This window comes from Gymnoscopelus braueri (genome assembly GCF_963280865.1).
Source record: "Gymnoscopelus braueri genome assembly, chromosome: 18".
NCBI classification, from domain to species: domain Eukaryota; kingdom Metazoa; phylum Chordata; class Actinopteri; order Myctophiformes; family Myctophidae; genus Gymnoscopelus; species Gymnoscopelus braueri.
Genome location: NC_137618.1, coordinates 8,099,000 through 8,114,539, shown reverse-complemented (window position 1 = coordinate 8,114,539; position 15,540 = coordinate 8,099,000). Strand labels below are relative to the sequence as shown.

The 15,540-nt window shown below is 41.8% G+C and overlaps 1 protein-coding gene across 1 annotated transcript in view; it reads right to left on the bottom strand.

The window, feature by feature from the left end:
* plekhm3 (pleckstrin homology domain containing, family M, member 3) overlaps positions 1-15,540 on the bottom strand; it is a 93,610-nt gene that overhangs the window by 28,581 nt on the left and 49,489 nt on the right. The window contains exons 10-11 of the mRNA XM_080456911.1: positions 970-1,115; positions 124-317 (exon numbers count right to left, since the gene is read on the bottom strand). Coding sequence (XP_080313037.1) covers positions 124-317; positions 970-1,115 — 340 coding nt within the window. The remainder of the gene's footprint in view (positions 1-123; positions 318-969; positions 1,116-15,540) is intronic.

Below are 15,540 nucleotides of genomic sequence, written 5' to 3'. Positions count from 1 at the left end.
ACAAATGGTAAAATAGTAGATCTACAAGTTCACAGCGCGTCACTTCGTGCCATGCTGCGAGCTTGTACAATTTGGGGGTCCTTGGTGCAAACAAAAGGTTCTAGAAGCGCTGGTGTCCAGTACCTGCGTCGCAGGTCCTCGGCCACGGTGGCTCTGCAGCTGAACAGGTAGGCTCTGAGGGACTGCAGCTGCTGCCTCAGACGCAGCACGGTGCTCAGGGCCTCACAGTGATCGTACAGACACGGGTTCAACTGCTGCACGTCCAGCAGAGGCTCCTCGTACACAAACTCCAGGAACTCCTTGGCCTGCTTGGACACCTGCGCGCACACGCACACACACACACACACACACACACACATATATATGCACGCATGCATGCACACAGACATATGCCAGGGTTATTATAGTTAATTAACCCATTAAGACCTGAGGTGATTCTTAAAAATGTTTTCTAAATCCTAACAGTTTTTGGAAAAAAATCCCCCCCAAAAAAATGTAAAGATTTTTCAAAAAATAGCAGATCTACAAGCTCATAGCGCGGCACTCGGTGCCGCGCTATGAGCTTGTATATCTGCTATTTTTGAATAGCCAAAGAAATCTAAAGTGACACAGATGCGTTCCAGGTCTTAATGGGTTAAAACAAAAAGAAATGTAGTTAAATTAAATGAAAACAAAAACAAGGCTTTCCAACAAAAAAAAAAACATAACTGAAACTGCGTTTACAAAAATAATTACAACTAACAAAAATCTTAGAGAAAATGTCTGTAATTTCAGTCTTTGTCAAAAATCGTTAAGACATCGCATAATTAAGATAAAAGAAAAAAACCTGCACTTCTCACTCATTTGATTAATTGAAAAAGTAATCAATATAATATTTGCCAAGAAGAAAAATGGATAGTTACAGCCCTACGCTGTCAGACTCGGGGTCGGTACGGGCGACATGTCGGGATGCTGGCGGGTCCCACCCACCTTGTGCTTGCTGGTGTCCCAGTTATGCAGCAGCCGCGCGGGGATGAGGAAGGCGTTGTCCTGGTGACAGCTGTGACAGTAGTACCAGCCGCTGTAGCAGCACACCTTGGCGTTACCCCGGGACAGGCCTACGGGACGCTGACAGCCTGAGAGCGGATACAGGGCGAGGGTCAGTATAATGGAGCTGTACAGTACACTCAGGGATTCACCCACTAAGACCGGGAATGCATCTGTGTCTTTTTAAGATTTCTTCTTTTCTTTTCTTCTTTTTTAATCGTGAACATTTGTGCAAATCTTTGAATATATATATTCTACAAACAGTTAGCAAAAAAAAAACGTTTATGTTGCTATATCAGTGGTGCTCCAACTTTTCCATGTCAAAGACTCAAATAACAAAGTTGTATGTATTTGGCCACGGACCCCCATCTCAAAAATATTGTTCCAGGGACCCCAAGAAACAAAGATCGGAGTTAAATTGATCGCTTTAAAACATATATTTATATTTAAAGATTTGCACACATTTTCCACGAAAATGCACTTATGAGCTTGTACAACTGCTATTTTTGAATAGCCAAAGACGTTTTTTAAATGACAAGAGATGCGTTCTCGGTCTCAATGGGTTAAAGCAAAAACTAACCACAAGACTGAAACCTTTTGTTCGGCCGAGTTCTAATCTGTGATTTGAGAATTATGATGTATGAGGTATCATCATTCTAAACCCATGTTCTCGCTGTTCTACGGATTACAAATGTACGTATTCTGTGGGTACTCAAGACACAAACCGTAGGGGAAATGTTATGTGAATTAATGTGTAAAGTACCTTTACACTGAAACAGGACACATACAATCTAGAGAGTGTGTGTGTGTGTGTGTGTGTGTGTGTGTGTGTGTGTGTGTGTGTGTGTGTGTGTGTGTGTGTGTGTGTGTGTGTGTGTGTGTACCTTTGCGTGTGCGCTTATGCGTGTGCAAAAGAAAATGCTTCAATTCAAACCTTATTTGAAACAAACGTAATAAAACAAGTATTATGGCTAGCAGCAGTAAACATAGTTTGTATATGAAAATGAACATTACAAACTTAGGAAACTATGTTATGGCTAGATGCTGTAAGCAGATTTAATATACATGAAAAGAACATTACAAATCATATCATTGTCACACAGAGAAACAGATCAAATAAATGTAGACAGGTGTGGTCGAAAAAAAGGTTACAATCAATAAGGTTAGATTACAAGCTAAAGAATGCTGGGAGGAACCTGCTTTGGTTTATCTCTGTGTGTGTGTGAGCGTGCGAGAGTGTGAGTGTGAGTGTGAGTGTGTGTGTGTGTGTGTGTGTGTGTGTGTGTGTGTTAGTGATTAGCTGTCCAGGGGACTCCGAGTTGATGTGAATAATGATGTTGCTCTGAGCAGCTAATCATTACAGAAGGAAACGAGGTTCACTGAAGGAGTATCAAAGTGGCGTCTAAACTCACGGTTAAAGTGTGTCCATTTACAGCCCCCACCCCTCCACTAAAAACCAACAACACCCTCACAGATAACTGAACTGGCCTCAGGTCCCTGAACGCCTTCAGGGGTCCTTGAGGGGCCTCCAGGGGTCCCCAGCCAAATGACTGAACCAAAATGACTCTTATTCTATTTTTACACTCTCAGCGTTCAAGGATTTTAAAATGTAAATGGTGCATTTATAAAGCGCCTTTATCAAAAAGCGCATTACAATGTACATTACGTTCACACACCGACGGCGGAGGAAAACCACGCAAGGCACCAACCTGCTCATCGGGAGCAGTTAGGGGTTCAGTGTCTTGCTCAAGGACACTTCGACACTTAACCCACTACTACCACCTGAGCCACCCCATGCCCCATGCACTGTGACCTGGTGCTGTGGAGCACTCTTAAAAAAGGTAGGGCTGCAGATAAGGGACAACTTTAGATATTTACATAGTAGTCCGTATCTAGACAACAACTTCACTTGCTTTAAAATAAAACAATTATTATACAGCAATGACTTACAGTGAGAAAAGTTCTCCATAACTGCTGAAAAAGCAGCTGTCCAGGTATGAAGAATCGAATTATATCATCATCATAATCATCACGAGTGGAGGAGGTTGCTAGTAATACATGCAGTACTGTATTGACTGTTCTTGGTACAATATTGGCCTATAAATGTACATCGTAAAGCTCCTTACACACTGGAGGCGTTTTTTTCATGCGAATAATACGTTTAAAAAAAACCCGTATAAAGTCAATGCAAGCTTCCACGGAGCGAAAAAGCAAAGCGAAAAAGCGTCTTTTAATTATTCAGAACGAGTCAGAATTTTGCGTATATTCGCATAATCGCCGGTGTGTAATGACCTTTAATGTCTAGCATTCTAAACCAGCTAGACTATGCAATGATCAGGAATCTTCTCCACCGTTAAATGTGAAACATATATTGGAGGATGATATACGGTAAGTATTGTTTGTATTTGATTGAAAAAATTGTAAAACATATTTAGCGGTTATGAGAATGGCAAATCATAATTCTTACATATAGGTTATGTTTTTTTCACATTATTTGGATTCCCAGCGTTTAAAATGATCTGTTGTCCTGTCTTTAAAGACGTTGTAGCAGCCTCTAGGAGCAAATCGTCGCTGTTGGGTGGAAACCTTGTATGTCCAAAACCGTTCCTTTTTTATTATTTGTAAAACATGTGAAAATAGTGAAAATATCCGATAAGCTCACACCGCATCGCGGTTGTGAGCTTGTGAATCGGCTATTTTTGCTAATTTTGTGTGACACCCTTGTATGTTGAAGTAGGACGTACATTTACGAAACAAAACATAAAAAGATGACATTTGGAGATATGAGGTTTCTACGCGAGAGCAACGAAGTGACTTAACACAGCGCGCTGCAGCGTTGTGTCCTTGGTTGCCATGGTGAATAATGCAACAACCAGGTTATTTTTAGGGACAATGTAACCGAGTGTTTTCATACAACGACAAATAGTAAAATATGGGATGGCTAAAATTGTGCGTCACTGCTTCAAAAACTGCTTCAGAATTATGCATAAGCCACCATGCAAAAAGATACAACAACCATGAAATCAAGGTGGTGAATAATGCCCTAACGAATAATCCATACGCTCAACTCTGGGGTCAATGCGGCAAACGTTTCATTTCCTAAACCCTATATAGCCTAGTTGTCTGGAGTCCCCCAAGTGTCAATACTAGGCCTGCTACTTTTCCCCCCCTCTACATGACAAATCTCTTTAACGGAAATAGCAGATGTACAAGCACAACGCGTTTCAAATGGTTAATAGACACACACACACACACACAGCACCTTACATTTTTATAAATTACCTTTAGATTTTAGACATTCTAATGTCTTATTTTTTCAACGCCTTAACTTGTATTATACTCTATTCCAGTGGTTCTCAAAGTGACTTTCTGGGTTCCTTTACGGGGGTCTAAATTGACCCTTACAAGTCTGTAACTCTGACAAATGGAACCAAATGGACCTGTTACTGTCAAGAGTTAAGGGATAGTTCACCCCCCAAATTACTTTTTTCCTATCAATTAGTCACCCCCTCATGGACTTGAATTCATGGATATTTTTGTCGCATTCCTAAGCTAATAATTTGATGACCAGCAGCGGTTCCAGTAGGAGACGCAAGAGAGTCTCCTTTGTGTCTCCTACCGGAACCGCTGCCTACCGGTCCACTGGTAATCAAATTATTGGCTTAGGAATGAGACAAAAACTAAAAAAAATATCCATGAATTCAAAGTCTCCATGGGGGGAAAAAAAGTCATTTTGGGGGTGAACTATCCCTTTAAAAAGTGTAAGTTTGAGGTACATTGCTCTATTCCAGTGGTTTTCAACCAGTGGTCCTTGGGGGGTTACCAGGGGGTCCCCAGCTAAATGAGTTAACATAGCCTCAGAATCATTTTAACCACTTAGCATCGGCTATTCAAAAATAGCAGATATACAAGCTCATAGCGCGGCACCGAGTGCCGCGCTATGAGCTTGTAGATCTGCTATTTTTTTTAAATCTTGAAAATGTGTGCAAATCTTAAAATATATTAATTTTTCAAAGAGAACATTTTTAACTAAAATCTTTGCTTCTGGGGGTCCCTGGCACAAAACATTTTCAGATGGTGGTCCGCGGCCAAATGTATATCAATTTAGGGGTCCCTGGCATGAAAAAGGTTGAAAACCACTGCTCTATTCTACTGTAGGCATACATGTCTATTATCATATCACGGCAGACCATATCAACCCTGTCTGTTAACATCTAAAAACATCCCAAAAACGTTCAGATCAGAGGACGTCCTTGTTTTGGTCCCGTAGTCACAACACGGCTGGAGGACATCAATGACACAGACAGAGAGAGAGGGACGGACGGGACGGGACGACGCGTCCTTTTGTGTGCTCAGCCATGGTCTGTTGTTCTGCTTCTCTGCTTTGTCTTCCGGGCTCTTTTAGAAGTCTTCCATCACGACACCCAAACACCCGTACGTACCCGACCCCGAACAACAAGCCATCTACACACTTCCTACACACGTGTGCACACGCACAGGTTTGTATTAGTATACTTGAGAGGACATCAACATTTTAAGAAGGATGATTTTATGAAAGCCATTTTTTTAATTGCCATTTTTAAAGCATAAGCCTAAAGCCGAAAAATAGCAGATCCGAAAAATAGCAGATCTGCAAGCTCACTAGCTTGTAGATCAGCAACACCGGTGAGCAACTATGTGTACATCAGGCATAACTATCTCTAATCCCTAAACCTAACTTCTAATTCTAAACCTAAATCTTTTTTTCGAATAGTAAATGTATCTCTAAAAATCTTGTTTTAACCTCGTTTTAAGGACATTGGGTCCTTATAAGTATAGTAATACAAACACACACACACACACACACACACACACACACACACACACACACACACACACACACACACTCACACCCAAACAGGTGAAGGCAAGCAGGTGTCCCTTATCCGCACGATCTAGGAAGACGTGGGGCCAAGAAAAGACGAAAGCAAATGCAAGAGAAAGAGAGACAGGAAGAGAGAGAGATCGTTATCTACGTGATCCTTGGAAAAGAGAGGGTTGAAAAGCTATGGAAAAGAAAGGGAGTGTGTCTGAGGGAAAAATGTTCCCCCACACATATAGAAATAGTTGTGGTGGAAATAACTTGTGAGAAATAAGACATTGTGCGGAAAACTTTCCTGGACCTCGTAGAGAAAGGTTTTTTTTTGGTTAGTTTTTTCGCGATTATTTCACTATTAATCCAAGATCACATCTCTGTCATCTTAAATGTCTTTGGCTATTTTAGAAAAATCATGAAAATGTGTGCAAACATTACGTTTCCGGATTGAATGGGTTAATTTGGTGATCCCTCATTCATACAGGTGAAAAGTCGACCTTCGTTATATATAATAATAAATACATCACTTTATCGCTGCATTATGTTCACGTTCTGTGTGGATGTATTCATAACATACAACAGCAGTTTAATGAACGGAAATATATATCCTATAAATGTAGGAAAATATTTAGGTTGGGGTTAGGGTCAGGATTAGACAATTAGAGAGGTGATTGATTGATTGAACACTTTATTAACAGTTTGCAAATAGTACAGTGGTACCATTATACAATAATGCTGAAAGGATAACACAAAAAGCCCTAAGGGCTTGTTTCCATTGTGGTCCTGTGGGTTAGGTTAGGTTGGAGTTGTGTCTGGTTTATACTAGGGATAAAAATGTCAAAATATTGTAAAAATGGCGTTCATAAAATTGCCATCCTAAAATGTTGATATACTCACAAACATAGTTCAACAAACTTGTGCGTGTGTGTGTGTGTGTGTGTGTGTGTGTGTGTGTGCAAGTGAGTGAGTGTGTACAAACACACACACACACTTTGGGGTGTGTGTACACTCACACACACACACACACACACACACACACGGAGCACTCGGCAGCGATGTGCGGAATCCCAAAATGTGATAAACACGGCAAAGACGTAAAGGACAGAAAGGAGAGGAGGAGGAGGGGTGAGCGAGAAAGGACAAGAAAGAAAGAAAGAATGGCTCACGAAAGAAACAGAGAGCGACACAGAGAGAATGCGAAAGATAAAAAATAGGACAAAATAAAAAGAGTACAGGGGGGTCAGACAAAAAGAGAGGAGGGTACAATGAGTCTCCTAAGAGACAGGCTGGTTGGTAGGTATCACAGAGTGAGATCTGACTTCTGACGGAGACACACACAATGGTCTAATCAGCCAGTGGGGCCATTCCTACTTTATCTCCCAGAGAGAGAGACCACAACACTGGCCAAACTAACTTCAGCTTCAACACAGTAAAAATCCTCTCTTTCTATGTAATATGCCGACTCCTTTGCACATTCGATTGGGTTAAATGACTCATTTATGTATACATGCTCAACTCCTTGCACATTCGACTGTGATATTGCTGCTATCGATTAGATAGGCAGAATGCTCTTTACCTGCACAGTTAGATATGTATATAAACATATAATTTGGGGGTCCTTGGCATGAAAATGTTTGAGAACGATGGTTTAAACAGCATTGAGGAAGCAAGCCCAAATAAGCAGCTATACACTTTAGAAACGAGCCCCAAAAAAACGCAACCTCACAAGCTTTACCAGCGACATTACAGAAAAACAAGCCAAAAGTCGCTGATAACAAGCGGACATGGCAACACTGATATTGTGGGACAACCGAGGCATGGATGTGTGTGTAATGACAACTAATAACAGATTCATGAAAAAAATATATCACTTTTGACCTCAACAAATTGCTGAAGTAGCGATATGTTTATGGGCTCTGCTCTATGCTATGAGGGCTGCTGGGGTCTGCTGGGGAAACTGGACGACAGGGGTCATTTGGGGTCAATATAAGTAGGAAAATGAGCCTATATGTTATTTAGTCCGGACTTGTCCTTTAATAGCGAGTGCCGCGCTATGAGCTTGTAGATCTGCTATTTTTTTTTAAAGATCATGGGATTCTTTTTTCAAATCTTTGAATATATATATATTTTTAAAGCAATCATTTTTAACTCAAATCTTTGCTTCTGGGGATTCTACGAATGTCTTCTAAATCCTAGCAAAATTTTAAAGAAAAAACTTGTTGTTGCTATAATATCAGTGGTTTTCATGTCAAGGACCACAAAATGATATGTATTTGGCCGCGGACCCCCATCTCAAAATATGTTGTTCCAGGGACCCCCCAGAAGCAAAGATTTGAGTAAAAAAAAAAAAAAAAAAAAAAAAGTATTCAAAGATTGGCAAACATTGTCACGATTTTTCTAAAATAGCAGATCTACAAGCTCATAGCACGGCACTCGGTGCCGCGCTATGAGCTTGTAGATCTGCTATTTTTGAATAGCCCAAAGAAATCTAAAAATTACACAGACTCGTTCCAGGTCTTAATGCATATTAAACCGGAGGTCCTTGAAAAAGGCTGAGAATCACTGCTCTCTACGTTGTGTAGCTTCCCTCTCCTCTTCCCACACAAAACTGTTGTGTTGGAGCTCCTGGGTCCTTGGTAGCGGAACAGAACCGCACTACCATGCAAGCGGGGTGTCGTGTGTCCGCGCTGCCCTGTAATCCACCAGAACCACACTAACCAACCACGCTACTGAAATAGCACACGGTCACCCCAGGAGAAAAAAAAACAACACTGACAGGGAACACTGGCCTTACAGCAAGAGACTCAGAGCAGCTCAAGCTCAACGGACCAAAAAAACGCTAAATGCCAAAACCAACTGAACTCGGGACCTCAAGCTTAACCCATTAAGACCGGGAACGCATCTGTGTCATTTTAAGATTTATTTAGGGCTATACAAAAATAGCAGATATACAAGCTGATAGCACGTTATGAGCTTGTATATCTGCTATTTTTGGGCGGTGTAGCCGCCCCTATAAGTGGGGTTGGGACACCTCATTAGTATTAGTTTCCTGCACTGTGATTGGCCCATTAGTAGACCCCTAGCTGTACTGTGATTGGCTGACTCTATTGGCTGACTATTCAGCACTGTGATTGGCTAGCGAGACACATGATGACATTAATAACCTATAAATAGGATTATGCACTTCCAAAAATCCTTTTTTTTTGGAAGTGAGCTTCCATCACTATGATGACCACTGTGATGACCACCGATATTTAGCAACGTAAGTAAAATAAAAAAAATTTGAAGAGGATTTAGAAGACATTTGTAGAATCCCCACAAGCAATAAGATTTGAGTTGAAAATGTATATATATATATATATTCAAAGATTTGCACACATTTTCAAATTAAAAAAATATATATAGATCTGCGTTTTTTGAATAGCCAAAGGGATCTAAAAATGACACACAGTTGCGTTCCCGGTCTTAATGGGTTAATTTATGTACATATACTCCATCGCAGGGGGGTGTCACTTGCCAAAAAGAACTGATCTACACACGCTAACGACGTGTCACGAGTATAAATAGAAGGCACTGGCGTATGTGTGCATGTTTAGCCTGAAGAGCCGATCTACAAGATGGAAGGATTTTCCTTCCATTATGATTGGACACTCACTGTGCAAAACAAGTGCGTCTCAAAACTGGGTCTCAAGAGATCCTGTCCTAACAGAGATCCTGTCCTAACAGAGAGATCCTGTCCTAACAGAGATCCTGTCCTAACAGAGAGATCCTGTCCTAACAGAGATCCTGTCCCAACAGAGATCCTGTCCTAACAGAGATCCTGTCCTGACAGAGATCCTGTCCTAACAGAGATCCTGTCCTAACAGAGATCCTGTCCTAACAGAGATCCTGTCCTAACAGAGATCCTGTCCTGACAGAGATCCTGTCCTAACAGAGATCCTGTCCTAACAGAGATCCTGTCCTAACAGAGATCCTGTCCTAACAGAGAACTAATGTAGGAAGAATTCTTTAACCCATTAAAAGGGATAGTTCACTTCACCCCCAAAATGACTTTCTTTATATCGATTTCTATCGACACAAAGAGTCTCCTTTGTGTCTCCTACCGGAACCGCTGCCTAAAAAAAATAAAACGCTGAAAAAGTTTGACGGCATTTGTGGAATCGGCCTCAATGAGGCCGATTCCACAAATGCCTTCAAACGTTTTCGTGCCAAGGACCCCCAAAATGATATGTATTTGGCCACGGACCCCACATCTGAAAAAGTTGTGTGCCAGGGACCCTCAGAAGAGGATTTGTGTTTTGGGCGGGAACCCCTACTTGTAACTATACCTTTCAGGACGGGAACCCCTTTTGGGGTTCTTGTTGCTACAGTATGTACATAGTATATAGCAACATACATTTGTTGTAATTTTTTAATAAGTATTTGAAGTTTTTCAGGAAACTTAGGTCAGGATTTAGAAAGCGTTTTTAGAATCGGCCTCAGGTCTAAATGGGTTAAAAAAAAGGTTATTCAATATTTTTCTTACACTTTCAAGATTTTTAAAAAATTCTCAAAAATAGCATATTATGTACAAGCACGCAGCGCGGCACGAAGTGAGCTTGTATACCTGCTATTCCTGAGAACCACTGTTCTGAACTACTGTTCTAAATCCTAAAGGCGGTTACACACCGGCGAATATGCGAATATACGCAAAATTCGGACTTGTTCCGAATAATTAAAAGACGCTTTTTCGCTTCGCTTTTTCGCTCCATGTAAGCTTGCATTGACTTTATACGTTTTTTTAAAAACGTATTATTTGCATGAAAAAAAATTAAGAGTTTTCTGAAACACTTATGTTGAGTTTACCTTGTAAACCTGTGATGTGACAATAAAACTGATTCTGATTCTGATTCTGAGTTGATCATCTCAATCTGTGGATATGAAGTATGACTATGATTCTTCCATTGTCCAAATGTAGTCGTCGTAATAACGGAATGAAACGGGCAAATGACTCTCTTTCTTACTTATGTATTTTATGTGTGCCTATCTTCTATCTTCTTTCTTTTGACACGGCTGCTAAAGATAGAAAGACACGGGCTATTTTATGCCTCTGCTCGTGCACTTTGTGAAACTGCTGGAAGAGGATAAGATATTGATAAAAGGATAAGATATTAGCATCTGCACAGTTTTGGGGGGGGGCGCTCGGATGGCGCAAGTGGTAAAGTGCCTGCCCATCACCGCGGAGTCTGGGGGGTTCGAATCCACCGTGTCGAATCCATGGCTTTGTCGAAGCGTCCATACGAACACAACCGTGTTTGTGGGAGGCATGGAATAAAGTAAAATAAAATCTCAAGACTGAAAATGTAAGGATAATGTTTAGGCGTTATCATTCTAAAACCTATGTTGCGGCTGTTCTAAATACAGCCAGACAGTTGATGAAATCACAGATTGCGGCTTTAACCTTTCGCTTTCATGACATTTCTGAGACCATTCATTCATGTTCTATGGAAGATGCTTCTGAACACGTATTCTATTCTCTAGTCTGACCACTTAAAAAAAAAAAGAAATCATCTTAAAATAACTATTAACCGAAAATAGTTGATCCACAAGCATTGCGACGTGTTGTGAGCTTGTAGATCGGCTATTTTCGCTGTGCAACATGCTTCCATAGAAGACAACATGCTGGCTTCTATGGAATCCAAAGGACTGAAATCAGTCGTGCATGGCGACTGAGAACTTTAATCCATGGGGAGGGAAGCCGGGCAGGACTGGGTGCTATTTGTCACCGCACTTACTCCTACGGGCTGGGGAGTGTTGGGCGGGAGCAACGACACACAGAAATGTGTGTGTGTGTGTGTGTGTGTGTGGCCTGGACTGCTGGCGTAGCGGTCCAGGCACCTAGGCTCCAAAGTAGGCTGACAGCGTGATCGTGGGTTCGAGTCTCGATCCCGACAGCCTTTGCTGCATGTCACTCCTCATCAGTGGTGGAAAGTAACTAAGTACATTTACTTAAGTACTGTACTTAAGTACAATTTTGAGGTATTTGTACTTTACTTGAGTATTTCCAATTTCCAATACTTTTACTTCTACTCCACTACATCTCAGAGGCAAATATTGTACTTTTACTCCACTACAACTATTTGAAAACTTTAGTTACTAGTTACTTTTCAGATATAAACTATGATATAATGAAACATACATTAACCACTTTAGCCCTATTTTATACATAGGCTATTTGAAAATAGCAGATCTACAAGCTCACAACGCGTCGCGATGCGACGCGTTGTGAGCTTGTAGATCGGCAATTTTCAAATATTTAGTACTTTTGCTTTTGGTACTTTAAGTACATTTTGATGCCAATACTTTTGTACTTTTACTCGAGTACATTTTTAATTCTGGACTTTTACTTGTAACAGAGTATTTTTATATTGCAGTATTGGTACTTTTACTTAAGTAGAGAATTTGAGTACTTTTTCCACCACTGCTCCTCATCTCTCTCCCCATTTCCTGTCAGGCTATTATACTATCACTAAAGGCATAAAAGCCAAAAAATTAATCTCTAAAAAGAGAAATGTGTGTGGGGATGAATCAATTGGCGTAATGACTAAATTGGGGGTAAAATGAAAAACAAAGAAAAAAGAAAGAGGCATAAATAAGATGGCCGCTGTGTGAATATGGTCAACTGGTTACATCACATCCTTGAGCAGCTTTGTGGGTATAATGTTGATCAGGAGAGCTGGTCCTCCGCCAGACAAACGCTGTGTCACTTCTGGGAAGGAGATATGTCCCGGGCCGGGCCGGGCCGGGCCGGCTAACGCAACCCGCGGCCGCTGTCGACCACACCGCTGCCACTGTCAAGGATCACAGGCACAAAAACACACACACACACACACACACACAGAGACACACACACACACACACAACACACATGGCCGGTGCACGAGAACACACGGCCGCATGCACACAAACAACTTCTGACCCAAGAACCGCACTTTCTATGTCAAAACACAAGTCGCATATGGTCCCGTTCCCCACAAGCAGCAGCAGTGGCCTGTAATGTGGACCAGGTTCTGGGGACTAGTTTGGGGCCCTTAGAAAAACAAAGCCTTAAAGAGCAACAATCCCAAATACAGATAGCTAGCAGCTCTATGGAGGAAGAAATAGACCTTGTGCAAATAAAGACATGAGGCATCTGGCCCTCACACGCTCGCCTCGTTTTCAAGCAAAAGCCACCAAAGCCTGGTGGCCACCCTCCAACCGCGTCACAGAGATCTGTTCCCCGCCAATGATCGCGGAGACCTTGGGAGTGGATCGAGCCAATGAGGGGAAAGGATTGATGAGTGCACTATTTATATAAGCCGTGTTGTGGAGAGAGAGAAACCCTCCTAGCAGTAAAAGACAACAGATATGTTCTTTTCAAAGTGTCCCCGGGGCACCTGAAAGCCCTGCCTGTCATTCACTGGAGAAAAGCAGCAGCTAAATGCCTCAGACTTTGAAGCACTTTGATAGACCCAGCGACACGTATATTTTCACTTTTCGCCTGAAAAAAACGAGAGCATCATACTGGTTACACAGATGCGTTCCCGGTTTGAATGGGTTAAAGAGACCCATTCAAACCGGCAACGCATCCGTGTAACCAGTTTATCCATATTATTTAAGACTTTGGCTATTCACAAATAGCAGATCTACAAGCTCATAGCTACGAGCTTGGAGATCTGCTATTTTTGAACATTTTGAGCAAATCTTTGAATACATATATTTTTAACTCAAATCTTTGCTTCTGGAGGTCCCTGGGACAACAAAATGTTTTACAAATGTTCGCTTTAAAAAATATATATTCAAAAGATTTGCACACATTTTCAAAAATAGCAGATCTACAAGCTCGTAGCGCGGCACTTATGAGCTTGTAGATCTGCTATTTTTGAATAGCCAGAGACCCCCAAAATGACGGAGATGCGATGCGATTGAATGGATTAAAATCTACCAAAAAGTCAACAGGACTGAAAACAGCCAAGTTTGTCTCTCTTCGGCTGCCGTAGTCTGTGCGCGTGTGACGTTTATTTGATGAACAAGATATGACGAAACATCAAAGACATGTTTTTTTTTCCCACCGGTCAGCTTCATTGAGGAAAAGGGCTTGTGTTGACCAAAACAGACTCATCCTTGAGTTTTTGTATAGTCAATGTAACGGTTTCCAGCTTGGATCAATGGAACAAACACATTTTTCTACTTTTTTTTTAATTACTTAAAAATATATTAATGTTATGTTTTATATCAATAAAATCTTTTATTTTAAAATCTGTATAATCTTTTGACAATTATTTTGGGGGCCCATTTGCAATATCCTGACAGGTTGAGATCCACTGCTGGTGTAGCAGAATAAAAGAGTGGGTATGACGGGCGCTGAGTGTTGTTTAGGGGGCTCCACTCCAGAGAAGCCTCCTGTAGGTCCGGCCAAACCCCACTCTCACCCAGAAACCACACGCACACATCTGAGCCTTTATGACTCACTGTGGAGGGAAGAGAGAAGGAGACAGGAGGGAGGGATGAATGGAAAATTAAACAGAGAGAGAGAGAGAGAGAGAGAGAGAGAGAGAGAGAGAGAGAGTATACCCTGCATACTGTGAGGGCATGGTGCTGAAGAGAGGTACAAGGGTGAGCGTATCCGAGTGGGAGAGAGCACAGCTGAGAGAAAAGGTAACGTGGGAGAGAGAGAGAGAGAGAGAGAGAGAGAGAGAGAGAGAGAGGTGACACAGAAAAAGGAGTTCATGCTTTCAACGTCCTAAAATGTTGATATTCTCCCAAGTATAATAAGACAAAACGGTGTGTGTGTGTGTGCGCGTGTGTGCGCATGCACGCATGCACACACACACACACACGCATGCATGCACAGGGAGAGTGGTGGTGGTGGCGGCAGGGATGGGGTGGGTCGGGGGTGTAGGGGTCCAAGAGGAGACCCTGCTTTGATGTTTTCTATTCATACCAACCAAACACTCAGATAAAAATGTACTCAAATGGAGAGGAGCCTGAGAAAGACTGTTTGATTGTGTGTGTGTGACGTGTGTGTGTGTGTGTGTGTGTGTGTGTGTGTGTGTGTGTGTGTGTGGAGGGGGGGGGCATTGCCCACCTTTTGATGTGAACCCCCTGCATCTCCTGATGTCCTCCATCTCCAAGGCCGCACACACACACACAAACACACACACACACAGTAGAAAACAAAACCAAGCACTCTCTCAGTCTGTATATAATGCAGTTTGGCCGGTCGCACGGCTCACTAAGATTCACAGTAATAAAGTAATAGCCAGCACTCCTTCTGGTACTTTTAATTCATATGCTTACGGACAGTCACGTTACGGCGTCAAGCCTTAATCAGCGTGTATGGCATGTAAACATGTGTGACAGTTATATGAGGGGGGACCTGGGCGCACGCACACACACACACACACACACACACACACACACACACACACACACACACACACACACACACACACACACACACACACACACACACACACACACACACACACACACACACACACACACACAACTTGTGAGGGCATAAACATTTTAGGATGATAATTTTATGAATGATTGGATGGTGATTTTATGAGTGATTTTTTTTTGCCAACTCTAAATGTAACTCCTAAACCTGACCTCTAAATGAAACCTGACTCCCC